The sequence below is a fragment of the Crotalus tigris genome, unplaced genomic scaffold, assembly GCF_016545835.1.
Source record: "Crotalus tigris isolate CLP2741 ecotype Arizona unplaced genomic scaffold, ASM1654583v1 scf7180000019754.1282937, whole genome shotgun sequence".
Taxonomy (NCBI): domain Eukaryota; kingdom Metazoa; phylum Chordata; class Lepidosauria; order Squamata; family Viperidae; genus Crotalus; species Crotalus tigris.
Window position 1 is genome coordinate 298,054 of NW_024097694.1, and position 18,431 is coordinate 316,484.

General features: G+C 43.3%; 1 protein-coding gene across 1 annotated transcript; it reads right to left on the bottom strand.

Annotated features, from left to right (window-relative positions):
* Positions 1 to 8,416: 8,416 nt before the first annotated feature.
* YIPF6 (Yip1 domain family member 6) lies at positions 8,417 to 18,282 on the bottom strand. The gene is made up of 7 exons (XM_039364390.1): positions 18,136 to 18,282; positions 17,236 to 17,364; positions 15,943 to 16,021; positions 15,726 to 15,768; positions 14,968 to 15,093; positions 14,188 to 14,345; positions 8,417 to 11,822 (listed from the first exon to the last, which is right to left on the bottom strand). Exons 1-7 carry the CDS (start codon positions 18,196 to 18,198, stop codon positions 11,707 to 11,709), a joined length of 714 nt encoding a protein of 237 aa, XP_039220324.1. The 5' UTR covers positions 18,199 to 18,282; the 3' UTR covers positions 8,417 to 11,706.
* Between the last annotated feature and the right edge of the window lie 149 nt (positions 18,283 to 18,431).

The following is an 18,431-nucleotide window of genomic DNA, read 5'->3' on the forward strand; positions in this document are numbered from 1 at the left end:
TTACTTCAGGATAAGCAGCGTTCCTGGGCCAGGCAATGATCTGGGTGAACAAACAGGCTAATCCTGAAAATGCCAGATAGCCCAGCTCTGAAAGAAACCCTGGAAGGAGCCTCCAGTCAGGTGGGAGGAGGGTCTTGAGTCAGTTTTTGATCCCAGGTCTCTGCAGTTTCCTTGTCAAGTTTTTCAGAAGTGGCTTGCCGCTGCCTTTTTCCTAGGGCAGACAGTGACAAAGCCCAAGGTCACCCAGCTGGCTTTGTGACTAAGGTGCCACTAGAACACACCATCTCCCGGTTTCCACCTGTTGCCTTAAACTCCACCAAGCTGGCTCTCAAAGGGATATTATCTAAAAAAAATGTCAAAAAGAAAACAAAACACAAAACAGGAACTTTTGAACTCTATGGAGATTCTCAGTCATCCAGGTCATAGTTATTCCAAAGATGCTTTTTCAAGATGCAACTGGACTTCCTTTGAAGATGTTTCACTTCTCATCCAAGAACTTTTTCAGCTCTGACTGAATGGGGGGGGGGGGGAAATGGAAGGATTTGTACTCCTTGTAGACAACTGGTCATTTGCATTCTTTTAGAGTTGCTGATGCCACCTGGAGGTTTGTGTCCTCAGGATCACCTGAATAGTGCAAGTGGGTATAGAGCAGGGATCTTCAAACTTGGCCCTTTTATGACTTGTGGACTTCAACTCCCAGAATTCCTCAGCCAGGCATGCTGGCTGAAGAATTCTGGGAGCTGAAGTCCAGAAGTCATAAAAGAGCCAAGTTTGAAGACCCCTGGAGTGGAGCCTTCTTGGAACTGCTGAAAGGACTGTGTTGTAGACTGGGGATAGGTAATGTTGTATCCTTCCCCCTCTGTTGAGGGAGAACTGTTCAATTTTGACATAGATGGCCTCTTTGACCCCTCTTTCAAACCAACGGTCCTCTCTGTCCAAAACATGGACTTTGCTGCCTTCAAAACAGTGGCCTTTCTCTTTTAAATGCAGATGGACTGCTGAATCTTGTTCTGATGGGTTTGTTCTCCTATGTTGCGCCAGGTGTTTATGAAGTGGTTGTTTTGTTTCCCCAATGTACAGATCTGCACATGGCTCACTGCATTGTACTGCATATACCACATTGCTTAGTTTGTGCCCGGGTGTTTTATCCTTGGGGTGGACAAGCTTCTGCCTTAGTGTATTTTTGGGTTTAAAGTGTGCATGTATGTTGTGTTGACTGAAGATCCTCCTGAACTTTTCAGATATTCCTGCAACGTATGAACGATTTGGTGAAGGTCCACTTGGGATAGCCACACTGAGGGCTTCCTTGATGTTTTAGTTCTTTTTCTTTCCCATCTTTGCTGGTGGGTAGGCCTTCAGCTTGGTGGTGTAAAGTTCTGATAACTCCCATTTTGTGTTCCAGTGGGTGATGAAAATCAAAATGTAAATTTTGATCTCTCTGTGTGGGTTTTCTGTAAAGTTCAGTGTTAAGGCTTCTGTCTTCCTTAATGTATATTGCACAGGCCAGGAAGGCTAGACTATTTTCCTTAACATCCTCACATGTGAATTTGATGTATCTGTCCACAGAGTTGATGCGTTTGTTGAATGCTTCCAATTCCTGTGTTTTCCTGTGTGATCTTGGGTCAAAATTCGAGCTTATTTTTAGCTTCCTCTGATGAGCTTCCACACATTTCTTCTTGTTCTGCCTTCAGGTGCTTTGAGTGGAAACAGTTGCCCTCAACTCTGTGACTGCCTTCAAGTACTGGAAGACATGGAGGGTCTTTTTTTAAAGAAGAGACTGGACAATCATTTGTTTAAAATGATATAGGGATTCCTGCTTGAGCACAGGGCTGGACTAGAAGACCTCCAAGATCCCTCCCAGCTATATTCTGATTGATTCCGATTGATTGAAGACAGGCTCAAGCCTTCTCTGTTAGGCTCAACATACCTAGTTCCCTTAGCTCTTCATTGCATGATTTAGCCTCCAGAGCCCCGATCACCTTTGTTGCTCTTCTCTACACTCTTTCTAGGGTCTCAGCATCTGTTTTGTATCATGGTGACCAGAACTGGACACAGGATTCCAAATGTGGCCTTACCAAGGCAGTATAAAGCGCACTAACAGTTCCTGTCATCTTGATGCGATTGTTGAAGGCTTAATTGTCTTCAACCTTCGTTGAAGACAGGAGGTTGTTCTGTGTTTTGGGGATGCTCCTAAACAAGGGCACCATATCGTTTGTCCCCTTTTTCCACCCAGCCAATCTCCTGACCTGCCAGGACCTCCCTTTCCATACTTCCCCTTAGATGCTGCCAAGACCCATTTGGAAGGGGGGGCACATGAAGGGAGAAAACACTATTGCTAACAGTAATCTGCAAGTGATTCATCAGCAGAGAACACATGGGTGACCACACTAGTTGATCCATCTGTAGATCCCCTCGGGTCATGGGACATGTGAAGTGGCAGTTGGGGCGCCAAATTCTCAGAAACAAAATTGGTTTCTGTTTTTATTCTGGCAAGTAGTTGAGCTTCCCTCCATTCAGCAGCTGATGGGGGAAACCCCAGGCTGGAAAGCAAACACATCCAGATCTAATGCACAACTCCTCCTCCCACTTCTCTACTCATGAGTTTTCATTTTCCTGTGGAATAAATAAGGACAAATAGAAGAGAATATTTATAGCTCAGGGTTGAACTGTGGGGCCCTTGGTGCTCTCTGAGCTTGATGACCCAACTAGGGAACATCATTGAACCTTAGAGCTCTGATTTGCTATTTACCTACACTGTTTGCTACAAATCTTTTATTTTGCTAGTTTGCCTTTTACACTCTACTAAATTTCATCATTTTAGGAGAGAGGTATTGTTTTTTCGCTATAGGCTGCTGATAAAAAATAAAAGTGCAATAGAAATTGTAGAATTGTAGAGTTGGAAAGGGTCACACAGATCTTCTAACTCAATCCTTTACAATGTGTAGGAAAACCATTTAAGTTATATTTGAGAGGTGCCTGTCCAGGGTCTATGAAACCAAAACTACATTAGACTCGCTTACAAGCAACATCTCACCCACGGATTCATGTTGTTGTCAGCTGACTGAACCCTTCTCATATGTGGTGGATAAAGAAGTCAGTCATATAGTACTAATCCACCTTTTCTTTCATGTTTATGAAAGTTTGTTAGACAGTTTGGTTTTTACCTTGAAGGATTTTCCTAGGAAGCAAGATAGTCCTGATTTTAGAGCATGTTTTCCTTAGTTGTTTTCCTAATAATTTATAAATCTTTTTGGAAACGTCTTGAAAAGAGGGAGGATTAATGTAATCTGAGACAGTGACCCAGAATACATTAGGATGGATGGATGGATGGATAGCTAAACAGAAAGAGATGAGAAAGATGATAGATGATAGACAGACAGACAGACAGGAGAAAGAGAGAGAGAGAGATGTGCATATTTAGGCTGCAGAATTTTGGCTTCCCGCTTGACTTTTTTAATCCATCCTGCAAAAACCCAGACTTGTGAGGCCTGGCCCCAATGCCTGTGGAAAAAAACAGCTCATGTATGGCTTTACATGTTGTAATTTAGTATGGTTTGGATATAACTTTAGAATTAGAAGGGGAACTCATCAAAATTGCAAATGACACTAAGCTAACAAGAATAGCCAACACACCAGAAGACAATCTCAGGATCCAAGAATATCTTGACAGATTTGAACAATGGGCCCTATCCAACAACATGAAATTCAATGTGGAGAAAAGCAAAGTTTTACATCTGGGTAGGAAATACCAAACAGGTTAGGCAAAATCTGGCTCAAAAACGGTAACTGTGAGAGAGACCTTGGAATCCTAGAGGACGATCACTTAAATATGAGCCAGCTGTGTGCGGCAACAGCCAAAAAGGCTAATACAATCCTTGGTTATATAAACAGGCACAGAATGAAAATCATGTGAAGTATTAGTACCGCTTTATAATGCCTTAGTAAGGCCACCCCTGGAATACTGCATCAACCTTTGGTCAACACATTACAAAAAGGATGTTGAGACTTTGGAAAAACTGCGAAGAAGAGCAACTAAGCCAGTGGTGGCGAACCTATGGCACGCGTGCCAGAGGCAGCACTCAGAGCCCTCTCTGTGGGCAATCGTGCAATGCCCCGGAGATGGCAACTGTCCCTCTTCAACCAGCTGCCTGCTAACTCACCGAGCATCCCTGGTTGCTGGTTTTCCTCCCCCCATCCCATCCCTCCTGGTTTTCCTCCCCCCATCCCATCCCTCCTGGCCTTGCATGATCTCCTTTTCCCGGGCACAACCTGTTGGCCGGCCATCCAGCTCAGAGGTGGCTTCTTTGAACTACTGGTGGTGGGCTGCAGAGCCCCAGAGTGTGCTGGTCGAGGGGCCGGCAGGCTATGGCCCCCATGTGCTCGCTGGCCTCTGTGTGCGGGGGCCGATGGTGTCAGGCAGCAGCCACCCGGCCCTTGCCCCGCAGGATGAGCCCCCTGTCCACTGCCCCACCTGTCAGAGACCCCCTGGATCTCCCCCAACTCTGCCCACCCCCACAGGCATCCCTCCCCATGAGCAACATTGAAGTGACCACACCCACCTTGGCCACATCCACCCAATCTGCCATGACCACAGCCACGCCCACCCAGTGGGCCACGCCCACCTGGCACCCGTCAATAAATAAGTGGGGTTTAGGTTGCAGTTTGGGCACTCGGTCTCTAAAAGGTTCGCCATCACTTAACTAAGCCGATCAAAGGCCTGGAGACAAAAACATATGAAGAAAGGTTGCAGGATTTGCGTTTGGCTAGTCTAGAGAAAAGAAGGAGTAGGGGTGATACGATAGCAGCATTTCAGGATTTGAGGGGCTGCCACAAAGAAGAGGGGGTCAACCTATTTTCCAAAGCACCAGAAGGCAAGACAAGAAACAATGGATGGAAACTAATCAAGGGGAGAAGCACACAGACCATTTGTCTGTTGAAAACGTCTCTCTCTTTTCACATTAACAGATAACGTTGGCTGGAATGGCATCGGGTCCCCTGCTTAAGTTGGGGATTGGACTAGAAAACCTCCAAGGTCCTTTTCAATTCTATGATTCTGTATTCTGTAAAAGCTGCCAAAGAAGAGAAAGGGGAAAATGTACAGGCTGAAATCTTATGGCTTGAGCCAAAAGATGATTGGCAACTGATGGAGAGGCAGAGCTGAGGTAGTAAAGTTGGCCCTGGTGGCAAAGGGCAGAAAGGCCAAGGAGATGAGTCTGAAGAAGAGTGGGCACACACCTGCCACAAAGTGCGGTGCCAAGTACATGACTTGGAAGAAGTCTCACCAAGACTTTGGAGATTCCCACGTGAAAAAAAGTTGAAGATCTCCAAATGCCCTTGGAGTCTTTGAGTCTTCCTGCTTAGCAAGAGTCTCTCGGGGCCTTCAGAGAAGTATTTTAGGAATGTTCTATTATGATGAATTTACTTTTCCCATAAGCCATTAGGGAGCTCCCTTCCTGTCTAGAGACTGAGAGGTTTAAGATGGAAAAAAGTTGCACCACAATCCCTCTTTCTCTTCAGTCAGAAGGAAGAAGAGGCTTCTGTTGAATTGTGTCAAAACTCCCCAAACCCTGGATGGACTGGAGAGTTCCAGTGGGTGAGGCTCCAAAGAGATTTTTTGATTCTAGAGATCTTAGGAAAGAGCTCTAGATATTTTGTTAAGATTTTGATGACCCTGCATGGAGAGACTTTGGTCGCCTGGTGACTAATCAGCTATGCCTGGTTGATTGTATCCCAGTCTAGGACATCATAAAGAGCTAAAAGTATGATTTTGACACCTGTTCTCCTAATGGCAAACTTTATAAAATTTACCCCTAGATATTCTTGAACCCAGAGAGTCTAGTTAGGGCCATGTCAACATGTATTGTGCAAGGTTGTGTAGCATCTGGTTCGGGTCCTTGGAAATAGTTACCCAAACCAGATGCTTACACAACTGTGCACAGTAGGTACTATATACAAAGCTCACTTCACAGTGTGCTTAATACACTATTCATACCTAAAATGAAGCAATCTTTGTAAAAAAAATTGTATAAATATTTCCATAAGAGCTTGGTGACATCTATAGGCCAAGCATTTCAGAATAACAGCAAAACAGAGTTGGAAGGGACCTGGCAGGTCTTTTCATTCAACCCCTTAATCACAACTGTCACACTCCAATTTAATCTAGTTTGGTATCTTGTGAAGACAGAGCCAGAGAGTAATCTGGAGCCAAAATATACCTTATTACTAATACCAGTCAAGCGTTCTATAGAAAGTGAGCCCAAAGTGATGGCGCAGGGGAAGCAATCAGTTGCTTGGCTCTGGTTGCAGAATTTCTGCTGAAGACCTTGCGGAAGGCAGGGAGGAAAGAAAGAATGAACAAGCAAGCATCTCATTTAAACAGAAGCAAAGAAAAAAAAACCCTCAAAAATACACAGGAGACCAAGAGCAGGCTGTCTCCAGTCATCCCCCAGACCTCGCAGAGGCACAGGGGAGCAGGCAGGAGCTACCCCAGAGTCTGTTCCACGTAGAGGCACCAAGGAGGCAGTACCTGCTCCAAGGCACACAGCAAACGGCACAGTGCAATTTCCGCTGGGCTTCCAATCTCCTAGCCATAGGAGGAAGAGGAGCTGCTTCACAGGCCATGCCTGGTGATCGGTGGTTGACAGCTGCAGACGCCCACTGCTGCCTTGCTCAAGGAGCCTTTTTGCAGTTCAGCTGTGAATCAGGGACCGTGTACAATTTGTTCCTTCATATCTGAGATAATATTTGGGGTGTCTATTCCTTCCAGGCCCCCCTTTTCTGCTCAACTTGATAACTGAAACTTTTAGAAGATCCACCGCAGTTTAGTTTCATTATCTCTTCACCACTTTCCCAGGAACAGCTGCAGGACTTGCTTCTCCCTGTTTATATAAAGAACAAGCACTGCATCCCAGCTAACGCAATGCTCCAACTTTGAAACACACCAAACCCAGCAGAGCCTGTAAGCTCCCATTGGCAGGAAGAGCCAGCCTAAAAGCACGCGGGAAGAATGGGCTAGTGGAGTTGAGGGGCTAGGAGGACGGGGAGAGGATGATCTGGGTTCTATGTGGTATGGTAGTCCTCCTGGGAGAGCATTCAAGGCCCGTGTGGACCCGACCCCTGGAACATTTGGGGGGCATAAGGGTGGGAAGCCTCTGAGCCCGTCTCAGCCACCCATGGAGGGGAGAGAGGAAAGGAAGGCCTGGTTCTCTTGCGACTCGGAGGAGGGGAGGGGAGGGCTTCCCTTGTAGGCAGTGACTGAGTGAAAAGTGAGTCTGTATGGCAACCTGAGTGTGTAAGAAGGTAACAGCTTGCGAAGGGAACGGTTCTTAGCTGGAAGAGAACTGTGGCCTCAGAGCAAAGAATGACCCGTTTCTGCCTGATATTCTGGATCTTGGGCAAATTCGCTGGTTTCCCAGCATCATCAGTTGTCTTTCTAGGTCAGTGGTTCTCAACCTTTTTATTGCCGCGACCCCCAACCGGTCGTAAGTCGACGACTACTCAACCGGTCGTAAGTTGAGGACTACTCAACTGGTGCAGCATCGTTTGCAGAATGGGACTTTTGGCGGGCTCAGCAGGGCAGAGACAGCCTGGACAATTCCTATTGGCTTTTGAAAGCCAATAGAATTAGACTCTATTCAAGAGAGTCTATTCTATTGGCTTTCAAAAGTCAAGAGAATAAAAGGGAGTAGCACAGCTAAGGAAAAGGGGAAAAAAATGGCGGACTGCGTTGTTTGGCGACCCCAGTGAAATGGTCGTTCGACCCCAAATGGGGTCCCGACCCAAAGGTTGAGAACCACTGTTCTAGGTATTTTGAGCATGCTGGTGCTTTTTTTCCTGTCTTTGTTTTGAATGAACATTTCACATTCTCAACATTTTCAAAATTCCATATTCATCCATTCTCATATCTCTGGCACCACAACTTCACACAACCTGCTTGCAGGCTAATACACCTACAAAGAATCATAAAAGGCAATAGCACCAGCACTTAGATTTATATACCAATGCTCCAACATTGGAAGCTTTAAGAAGAGATTGGATAACCTTTTGTCTGAAATGGTATAGAGTTTCCTGCCTGAGCAGGGGGTTGGACTAGATGACCTCCTAGGTCCCTCCCAACTCTGTTATTCTGTTACCACTTCATAATGTTTTACAGCATCATCTGAAGGGCTTTCAAAATATTTTAGAATACATGCATGTTTAGGGTTTTTTTTTGAAAAATAATTTATTTGTATTATATAAATATTCCTCTAATATATAATATAGAAACCTGTAAAATGAAGCCTTTTATATTAAGATGATGAAAGAATGTTAGGATTTATACTTTATTAAATATATATTTCATCCAAAACCTGTCCTTGCATCTCTCCCTGCTAAAATATAGCATCCTGCAATTTCAAAATTTCTTAGAAATGCAGCATTCCTATTCATAAGAGTTTATTTTATTAAAAAGTAGTCTCAGATGCCAGCAACTTTTCAATTACAATCTGTGAGTCAGTCAAAGTTCCTACTCATACCATAGTTTTAGACACTTATGTAACATTTTAAAATTTGGTATTTTAAGGATTGAAAGTGACAGTTGAAAGATTTTGTGAGCTACATAGATTTATACTGCATATTCCTATCAGTATATTCATTTACAAAACAATTAAAGAATTTACACATATTATGCCCTGCCCCAATGTAAACACTAGTAATTATATTGTGTACAACTCCAGTATTAATTGTGTCAGTTGGCCTCTTTGGCTGCAGCACATGATGAACAATATGTGGATATGACAGATTGTTAAGAACATCACTAAACGTTGCCCTTCTTTCTGTATCAATCACCTCCAAACCAATCAACCACATTCTATAATTTTGTAAAATTGTACTGTATGATTGTTTTACTTCACACTGCCCTGTGTCATCAGAGTTAAGCCGTCTTACAAATTTCAGTAATGGTGATGATGATAACAGCATTCTGCATGATACATCTTGTGTTTATGGACTTTGCCTCGGTCTGCCCTGGCCAGCTGCAGATCCTTCACTCTGGAATAGCATCGGATCATTTACTGACACTTTCGAACCCCGTTTTCTCGGTTGGTCACAACAGAGAAAAAAAGAGAGCATAATCTTAACTATTATTTTTTTGAATCTCAATATTAAGGGGGAAAAAAACTTATTAAAAAGTCAGTCACCAGAGCAGAGAATTTACTATTTGTAAACAAGCATTTGTGTTAGTGGAGAAAAGACAGGCTGCTATATAACCAGCAAAAGGTAAATAAATAAAAGCCTCTGTAGGTCTCATCACAGTAACTGAAACATATTGCAAATAACGATTAGTTAACGCCACATCGCAAATTTCTTAGTGAAACACTAAAAAAAAATAAGAAAAAAGTACAACTGGTGTAACAAGCATGTAAAAAATTGCACCATATTACATGGCATGTATCATGTTATCAAAAGGGGTGGGACTAACTACATCAAATAACTTATTTTGTTCCAGGTTGACTACTTTTACAGATAGCATATTGTCTCAATAAAATAACCTATAAACATAACTCTCATCCAGAGCCTACAGAACAATATTCTTCTGCCATGAAACTGCAAAGGAGCCGTGGTGGCGCAGTGGTTAGAATGCAGGATTGCAGGCTAACTCACTGCTCACTGCCAGCAGTTCAATCCTGACGAGGTTCAGGGTTGACTCAGCCTTCTATCCTTCTGAGGTTGGCAAAATGAGGACCCAGATTGTTCTGGGAAATATGCTGACTCTAAACTGCTTAGAGAGGGCTATACAAGTTTAAGTGCTGTTGCCATTTAAATGGTAGATTCAAGTCAGAAGACCAACACCAGTTTCCCTTTCTAAAACCAGTTGTCCTAATGTTGAAGAGTGGAGATATTTTCAAGCAACCAAACTGGCTTAAGCTGCTGTTGTCAAAAGAAAGCAGGATCCTTATCTCTGGTTTTGACCAAAAGATTTCCTTGTCAACAAACTTACTTAATTACCTTGTAAGTACACAGACATAACGATGGAATTAAGTCCGACTCAAATGAAAACTATTAAATGTATATGCTGCCCAAATCACCTCTAAATTACCATGTAAAGTTTTATTTCCAGGCCAAACCTGGACCAATGTATATCGGTCAAGAGAAGGATAAAGCTGACATTTGTGCCCAATTAGAATGATATATGAAATAAAATTTCACATGGAAAATTAATTTTAATGGATCTGTAGGGCACCTTTTCTTAAATTCCTCTGGAAAAAACAGCAAGTATTTTAAAAAGAACTTTCCTTACACAGAGATTATTTAAATTCAGTTTGTTATAAGCAGAAATAACCTTAAAGAGGTTCTTTTAAGTCTCCCTGCAGATACCTTTACATTTCCATAGAAATAATATTCCATATCAACTTGCCCTATCTTTTTTTACATATGATGGCAAACAGAGCAAGGAGAACAAAGCAATTTATCCCAGAGAAACAAAAGCCCAATAGCTGGAATTTTAGGAGAAAATAAAAAGGGGCCTATAAAACTCACAGTACAGAAAAAAACAGCAAATATTTTCAGAAAGAAACACAAAGAAGTAATTTATATATAGAGAGAACAGTTTTACTCTTCAAAACCCCAACAAGTATGCAACAAAATAAAATTAATTTAACAGGTAATAATACAAAATAAGCTATTAATTACACCATGAGAATTAAATCACGTATAAGCTGTCAACTACCGCCTACATCTGGCTAGACAAGAAAAAGAATTTCGTTTCAAGAGCAGATTCTTCCAGAACCTTCACAATGGATGTGAATGTGCAGAGCCCCAAAAGCCCAGCTTGTGCCCTACCTTACTAAATAAATAGCTTCCCCGTTTTGTAATTAAAAAGCCAGAACTCGCAGAGACACCCACGGCCCTTTTCACAAGTCCTTCTATAAGAGAGGCCATCCCTGCGGGACACGGGGTGGGATGCCAGATCCGATGCAGCTGAAATCCTTTCGGACGACCAGGCTCCACGCGGAGGTCAGAAGTTGAACTCTGTGTTTCATGTTTCCAGAATCAAAGCCTCCCAAACTCTGCCTCTCTACCCTTAACTGCTGACTAGTCTGGTGCAGCTTCTTTCCCCTCCTGCATTAAAGAGCGATCCCAGGTCTCTTGTGGCTCTTTCCTTGTCTTCTTCCACAAGGCCTTTTGAACCAATGCGCAGGGAGTGAAGAGACTGCACTGATTTGAACAACTAAAAACGGATGAAAAACTGAAAAAGACCATCTTTCTGCACCTGTTCCCTTTTAGTTTTTGGACAATAAGTGAAATTGGATAGCATTTCCCATCCCAAGAAAGCAAATATTTTGAAACTGTAACATAGTATTCTCTCCTAAAGAACTGTGGCCTGTTGATAAATCAGTTAACTCTAGATAGACAGTCTTTTCTTTTGTCAACAATCTCGATGGCCAGAATAGGATTACATTTAGCCATTCTCCTGACTGGAGGCTGACACAGAATCGGTAGAAAACAGAACTCAGCACGGAGATATCAGTAGTGCTCTTCAAAGAAATAGGAGTAAGAGCAGTTTGTGGTTTCCGACATGGAACCTGCCAGCCTTTTCACAGCATTCATTATAAATATCGGCAGAAGCAGAGCAAGAGGCAGGCAGGTTAACCACAGAGAGAGGTTTTCACTGAAAAGCAACAAAAACACCTTCATTCGGTTTTGTCGTCTTTGCTGAGAGCACCTTCACTATGGCGTAAAGGTGAGGATCATCCAACTGATGACAAAGTAGAAAAGGAAAATGGGGTAGACAACGAGAGCTTTGCGGTTTGGGGGTTGGCTGTCTGCCAGGAAAGCGGTAGAGGCTGGGAAAAGAAACAACAAAGACCTCATGTTGGAAAAACAGGCACCAGAAATACAACACGTCAAATAAAATCAGCCTCGCATCCATACCCACCAAAACCAGGGCTCCTTGCCAGCCCTCGCCTCTTCCCTCCCCAAGGGAGAGTACAAACTGCCACGCTTGCTTTTTGTGGAGTGGATCTGTCCCAGGAGAGACCTGCCCGGCCCTTTTACGGAGCTTGCTAAGATTGGCCAGGGTGGCCAGGGGGAAAACAGAAAGGCATCCCCTCCACAGCCATGGGAGCAGGGAGGAAAGGCTGGGCCTACCTGAAGTGTAGACTCCCCATGAGGATTCCTGACTTCTCAAAATCTAAGCCTGTCTACCTCATGGAATTAGCAAGAGCCAATTTGGGAAACAATAATCATTTATTTTGTATTTATTTGCATCCTGCCTTTATTATTTGTATAAATAAATCAAGGCAGCGAACATACCTAAAACATCTTCCTCCTCCTCCTCTTTTCCCCACATCAACCCTGTGAGGTGGGCTGGGCTGAGAGAGGGGGACTGGCCCAAGGTCACCTGAATTCACAATCTCCTGCTTCTAGCGGGCGCCTTAACCACTAGACCAACAGGGATAATCATTGCAAAAACCAAATATCAAGGCTGTAAATTAAGCTGGATAGCCGTTCAGCATGTTAATGGAATATTAATGCTTGTGTAATTTTAATTAATTTTGAAAACCAGTGTGATGTACTGATTAAAGGTGGATTAGTACTGAATAGATCCAGACTGAAGTCCCCCTCAGCCTTAGAAAGCTGAAGGGAGACCTAGGCCAGTCCCTCTCTTGGCCCAGCCTGCCTCACAGAGTGGCTATAGGAATAAAACGAGGTTCCTGTAGTAGGAGCCACCCTGAACTCATGCAGAAATGGCAGGATTATATATACAGTAAATACCTTTGTTTCCTTCAAAAATTTAACAACCAAGGAAAGGTTCCCAAAGCAAAAACAACAAAATGTTTTTAGAATAAGATATGTAAAACAATATGGATTGTTCTTATACCAGTGAGGTACCAGTCCGTTAAAATAAAAATCTCAACTTCTACTTAAAAAAAAAAAAATCAGCTTCACTTATTCTAATTGCAGCTGGAAGCAGCAATCTGCAAGGGGTTGTTGGGAACAAGCCTGAACTCAGCTCCTTTTCCCCTACTTGAAGCGGGGAAAGTGGAAATGCAAAGAAGGGCTCTGTGCCTCCTCCAGCCCCGCTTGGCCATCCAGGCAGACCTCAACCGAAGAAGCTGTTCATCCCTGATCCGTAGCACCCCCACTCTTTTGGACTGAAAGAGGGAATTGTGCTTCTAAAATTAAACAAGTGAAATGGGATGGAAATATGTATACAAAATCATAACCCGGATAACCTAATTGATACTAATAGAAAGCAAGCAGGGTATACATTTCATTCCTTTTATTATTCAATTAATATTAACATATTAATTAGAGAGTGCTTGCACTTAAAGCGGTATATAAGTCTCAAAAATAAATAAATAAATAAATATTTACTCATATCAAGAAATATAAATAAACCCCAAAGTCCATAGAATTCTTGATCCCAGCAAACAATTCTGCCCAGGACAAGGATCTTTTTTGGAAACAAAGCCTCAAGGGCAATAGTGTTAAAAATCAGGTGTCTGGTACCATCTTCCCGCCCCCCCCCCCCCAAAAGGATGCCCTGAGAACTTCAAGTCTATTTCGGAAGGTGGAATGCTCTGGTATTACTTTATCCTTATTCTGAGTCCTCATGTCAAGCTTTTGTTCATTAATTCTTTTATGCAAAGTTTGTCCTGGCAGCCTTGGCATTCTCTGAGCTTGGCTGTCTCCTTGCAGACTTTGGATTTTTCAACTAAGTAACACCATCAGTTCGAACAAATGTGGGATTTTCTGCCTCAATATATAAAGTAGCTTGCCCTGCCAGTTTTTGTGGGGATCTGATTTCTTTCTTGGTGTTCTGTGATTGTTTCCTTCCTCACTGCTTGTCTGTAATCTGCATAACCAACCACCTTCCCCTCATTTCTGCACATCTACCACACCCCAATCTAAGTCATCTACTTCATGCATTTGATGAAGGGAATTATAGCCCTCAAAAGTACGTGCCTTTTAATAACGTTAGCCAGGAAAGGTGCTCTTTCCAATTTCTAGCTATTATAAACTAACATGGCGCTCCTCCTACTCTGCATATGCTATAGAGTTAGTGAACTAATTTTCTGTTACTCCTGTTTTTTTAAACAAATCGTGTAATGCATTCCACAAAATTCTGTCAACACAAGTGCTGGGATTATGGTATGCAGATGAACTCAAGGAGGACCCAGTGGCTGCTTTCCATTTCCAACTTACCTAAAGTTGACCAGCCAAACATTGTTACCACAACTAAAAGACGCACAATGAAGCCAGCAGTCCCACTGTTTGCTATCAGTACAAGCCTGCACACTAAAAGAGCCACGGTGAGTGGCAGGATGCAGTAGCCCAGGACACAAAGGCTCTGAAAGAAAGATCTGGCAAAAAAGAGAGAAGTCTTGATAAATGATAATGTGCAGAGATGGGAGAGAAAAAAGGGTAGAGAACTACAGAACTACAGCCAGACAAAATGGGCCCTAAACTGTCTGCTATCCACCTGCCTGTCATTAAAAGATTTTAGGAAGCTTTACAAAGTCAATTGATTTAGCTTTCTCCTTGATGAGCAAGCTAGAAGCAGGAAAATAAAGGCTGTTTTAAAAATTAAGATGTTTAAATTAACATGATGTAGGCTGTTTAAAAGCACTCTGCATTCCGGTTAAAAGGGCAGGATCCTTAGCCACATGCACGCCCCAACTTACATCTTTTGGGCTTCCAGAGCCCCTGCTCTCAAGAGCAAGCTACTGATCCATTGTTGCTCTTTTAAATAACAATAGTGTTATTTGCTTTAAATAAGGCCCAAACAGTAATTCTGAATTCAAAAATTCTGAATAAAAACAGTCTACTTCCCAAGACCAGAAACTGCCCCAGTCAGGTATGCCATTTTATCATCCCAAAGCAAAAATTGTCTGTCCCTGAATTAAAGCAACAGGTCATCTGGAGAATCCCCAAGGGAGTCAAACTCTTCCCCCACCCCAGAAGACAGCTCTACAGGTATCTTACATGGTTCCTCCAAGGAGCTTGGAATTTAGTGTTATGACAACTGCTCCAAACCAGATGATAACAAAGACTTCTGCAAACTGAGGGCCTCTGTCTTCTGTACTATCTGCTGCTCCTCCCTGAAGCATTCTAAAGAAGAGAAATGGATTAGGACAAAACAGCAGAGCCTCTTTTCTGATTTATTGTTTCTCTTTCCCATTTCAAAATGTGTCAGTGCCTATAAGCTAGGATTGGGACAACCCATTGCAACTAAACTGAATTATCCTGGCATAAGTTATCTAGACACCTAAGAATGTTTTAGCAATCTGGTCGAACAATGGTATAATCTTTATTTACTATTGTGACACTTTATTTTTCTTCATGATAGTCTGAGTATCCTTCTCAGACAAAAAATATGGAAGTATTTAATAAAAACTGTGGCAGAAGCCTGCTTCACTTGATTGTCCCATCCCCTGGACTAAGGCCAATTAGCATAGAAGAAGCTTAAAAATCGGTGGGTTTATAAAAGAAAGGTGGGTTATAAGATCTGTAATTAAAATGTTCAGCACAGGAAGAATGAAGTGCAGGCTCTTATGCAACGTAGAGATTTCAATATTCATATGCATGTTTATTAAATCAAGCCCATACATTTGGTTCTTGGAATGGTGCTCCCTCAGAATTTGTAGTATGAACAACTGCTGCGTTGCATTTATATTTTGCCAGTGAACAACACAATTTTAGAGCATTAAGGTGGGGGGAGAGGAAATAATATAAATACTTACAGTGCAAGTAAAACACATAGGATTAATGGGCCCCATAAATCCCCTGCAAATAAATAAATCATACAGATAATTTTTACAAGGGAATGCAAAATTTATAACCCCAAATGGTTATTTTTAAAGTTCTCCCTCCCTCTTGTGTATACTTTATTTTGAGGCAAATATGCTTTCACAGAATTTAACACAGTTTAAGGTTTTCAACATTACTTCTGGCACCTACAGTCTCTGAGGAGGGCACTGCTCTTTTTGGGATACATGACATGGACAAATTTCTTTCCAACTGCTTTTAAATCTCGCATCTGAAAAATTCAATGAAAGTTCAGTCAAAAACAAATTTAGATGAGATACATTTACATAAATTATAGCAATGCTAACTGCCACGATTGAATTGAATTTCTCTTTTCTTGCTTCTAGTACTGGTAAAAAAAATAATTTAAACATACAGATACCAATTTCCCCAAATCTGGGGATTTCACTACCCAGCTTCTTATTCAATCTTGCAAACTGATTAATTAAAAATAGGATTGATACCTCAAATGACTTTTAAACTACAGTAATTAACAATATGCAAATACATCTTCAAACTCAATACAATATTCTAAGAAGTCCCAGTTCTGAAAGCTTGAGATTTCTTGGAATATTGTACTGAGTTTGAAAGTGATTGTACAAAAATTAACTGTAACCAGGATAACTGTAATCTGGCACAAAGCAACTGAAGCTCTTTTTTAATGGCTTCATTAACATTGCCACAATAAATTGATTTATCAAAATCATCCAATGTTGATATCCTTGGATGTCTTATTTTTGCACTTTATTGCCAAGTACACCAAGAGAAATCTGATGGAAATCTCTTCCCTTCACCAAGACCAGTGGTTCTCAACCTGTGGGTCGGGACCCCATTTGGGGTCGAACGACCATTTCATGGGGGTCGCCAAACAACAGTCTGCCATTTTTCCCCCCTTTTCCTTAGCTCCGCTACTCCCTTTTATTCTATTGGCTTTTGAAAGCCAATAGAATAGACTTTCTTGAATAGAGTTTACTTCTATTGGCTTTCAAAAGCCAATAGGAATTGTCCAGGCTGTCTGCCCTGCTGAGCCCGCCAAAAGTCCCATTCTGCAAACGGTGCTGCAAGTTGTCTGCAGTGAAGGCAAGCTGTCTGGAAGCTTCCACCCCTCCCTGCTGAGCAACTACTAAAACTGTAAGTAAAAGAGGGTCAGGGGTGGGAGGCGGGAGGCCGACGGGCGCAGGGAGGGTTGCTGGCACGCGTGGGGCCCAGCGGGTGCCTTACCTCCCTTGGGCTGGGCCAGCTGGTGGCCCAGCCGGTGGTCGGCCTGCGCCATCTCTGCCGCTTGCCAGCTACACCTCAGCCGGTGCAGGGGGCGGCACCACGCATGCGTGGCGTTCCCAGGCAGGGAAAATCCTTGACTTATGACCGGTTGGGTAGTCCCCGACTTACGACCGGTTGGGGGTCACGGTATTAAAAAGGTTGAGAACCACTGACCAAGACACTTACAACTGTCTCTTTTACTGGCTCATCTAATGTGGAATAGTCTTCGTCTGGGGTATTAGATCCCACAGGAACAGTAATTTCTCCTTCTACAGGGATGTCTTCTGATATTGACACATCTGCAAGACCTGCAAACTGTTTATACAAGATTTAAAAACATTTACTCAACTATATCTAACCAAACAATTAATAAATAGTACAGGAGTATTTGCATTTGGAAATATTTTGTACATGATCAATCCCAGATAATGGGAAATATAACCAGAAGTATGCAGAATATCTTGACATTTAAGCATCCCAAACATGAAGTATCCTGAAGTGACTTGACAGTTGGAATGGATGTAAAACAAGTCTGAATCCTGATGGTAAGGTCGTTACAGCCATTCTGGTATCAGAATGCTTTGATTTCAATATGATATTACGCATTTCTTACTTTCATATCTGAATTCAGATATTTACTCTCACCCGCATATTACAGAGAGGGATATGAATAGGTCAAGCAAGATTTTGGGGAGATGAATTACAATATCTCAGAATTAGATACGTTGAATCTTAACGTCCTATTCAGAAAGTTCTGTGCGCTGCTAGACTGTTCTCCAACTAATTTATCCAAGATAGAAGGAAACCGCCTTTTCAACGCTATTCAAACAGAACCTAAAACGGCGGAGGGGAGAGAAGGCGGAACCTCAGCCTCCCAACCAGCCGCTTCCAGCCCCACAAGACCCGCACCACCCAATCAGCGGGGCTGCCCCTCGGGGGCTCGGACGGGGCTTCACGGCAGGCGCTTGTCCGGAGCGATGGCGCCGCAAGGCCGGGCTCTCCGCCTGGCCGCCCGGGGCCACGCTGGGACCGGTTCGTGCTCGGAACGGCCTGCAGCTTCACGGCCCTCGTCGCCCCTCTTCCTACCAGCGGCTTCGCGGCTCCGTCGCCCACCGCCACCTCTCCGTCCGCCGCCGCCGCCGCCGCCATCTCGATCCGCGGCTGTGGACCGGCGACGTGGAGATAGCGTCATCATCGCGCGACGGCGCCGAGATGACGTCACTCGACGGGGGTCCTCCCGACGCACGGCCAGGAGGCGGCCCCGGGGGCGGGGCATGACGTCACGCAAAGTCCAGGGGAATCCGGGGATTCCCCGCGTTTGGGCGCCAGAAAGGCCTCCCCAGTCGGCCTGGCTACCGCAGCGCAGCCCTCAGGCCCAGCTG

Bases quoted from the DNA above. Each gene is read 5' to 3' on its own strand.
- YIPF6 (XM_039364390.1), bottom strand. From the start codon at position 18,198: ATGGCGGCGGCGGCGGCGGCGGACGGAGAGGTGGCGGTGGGCGACGGA. The intron at 17,365-18,135 runs GTAGGAAGAGGG...TTGTATAAACAG, and splicing joins ACGGAGCCGCGAAGCCGCTG to TTTGCAGGTCTTGCAGATGT. The intron at 11,823-14,187 runs GTAAGTTGGAAA...TTCTTTTCCCAG, and splicing joins GTTTGGCTGGTCAACTTTAG to CCTCTACCGCTTTCCTGGCA.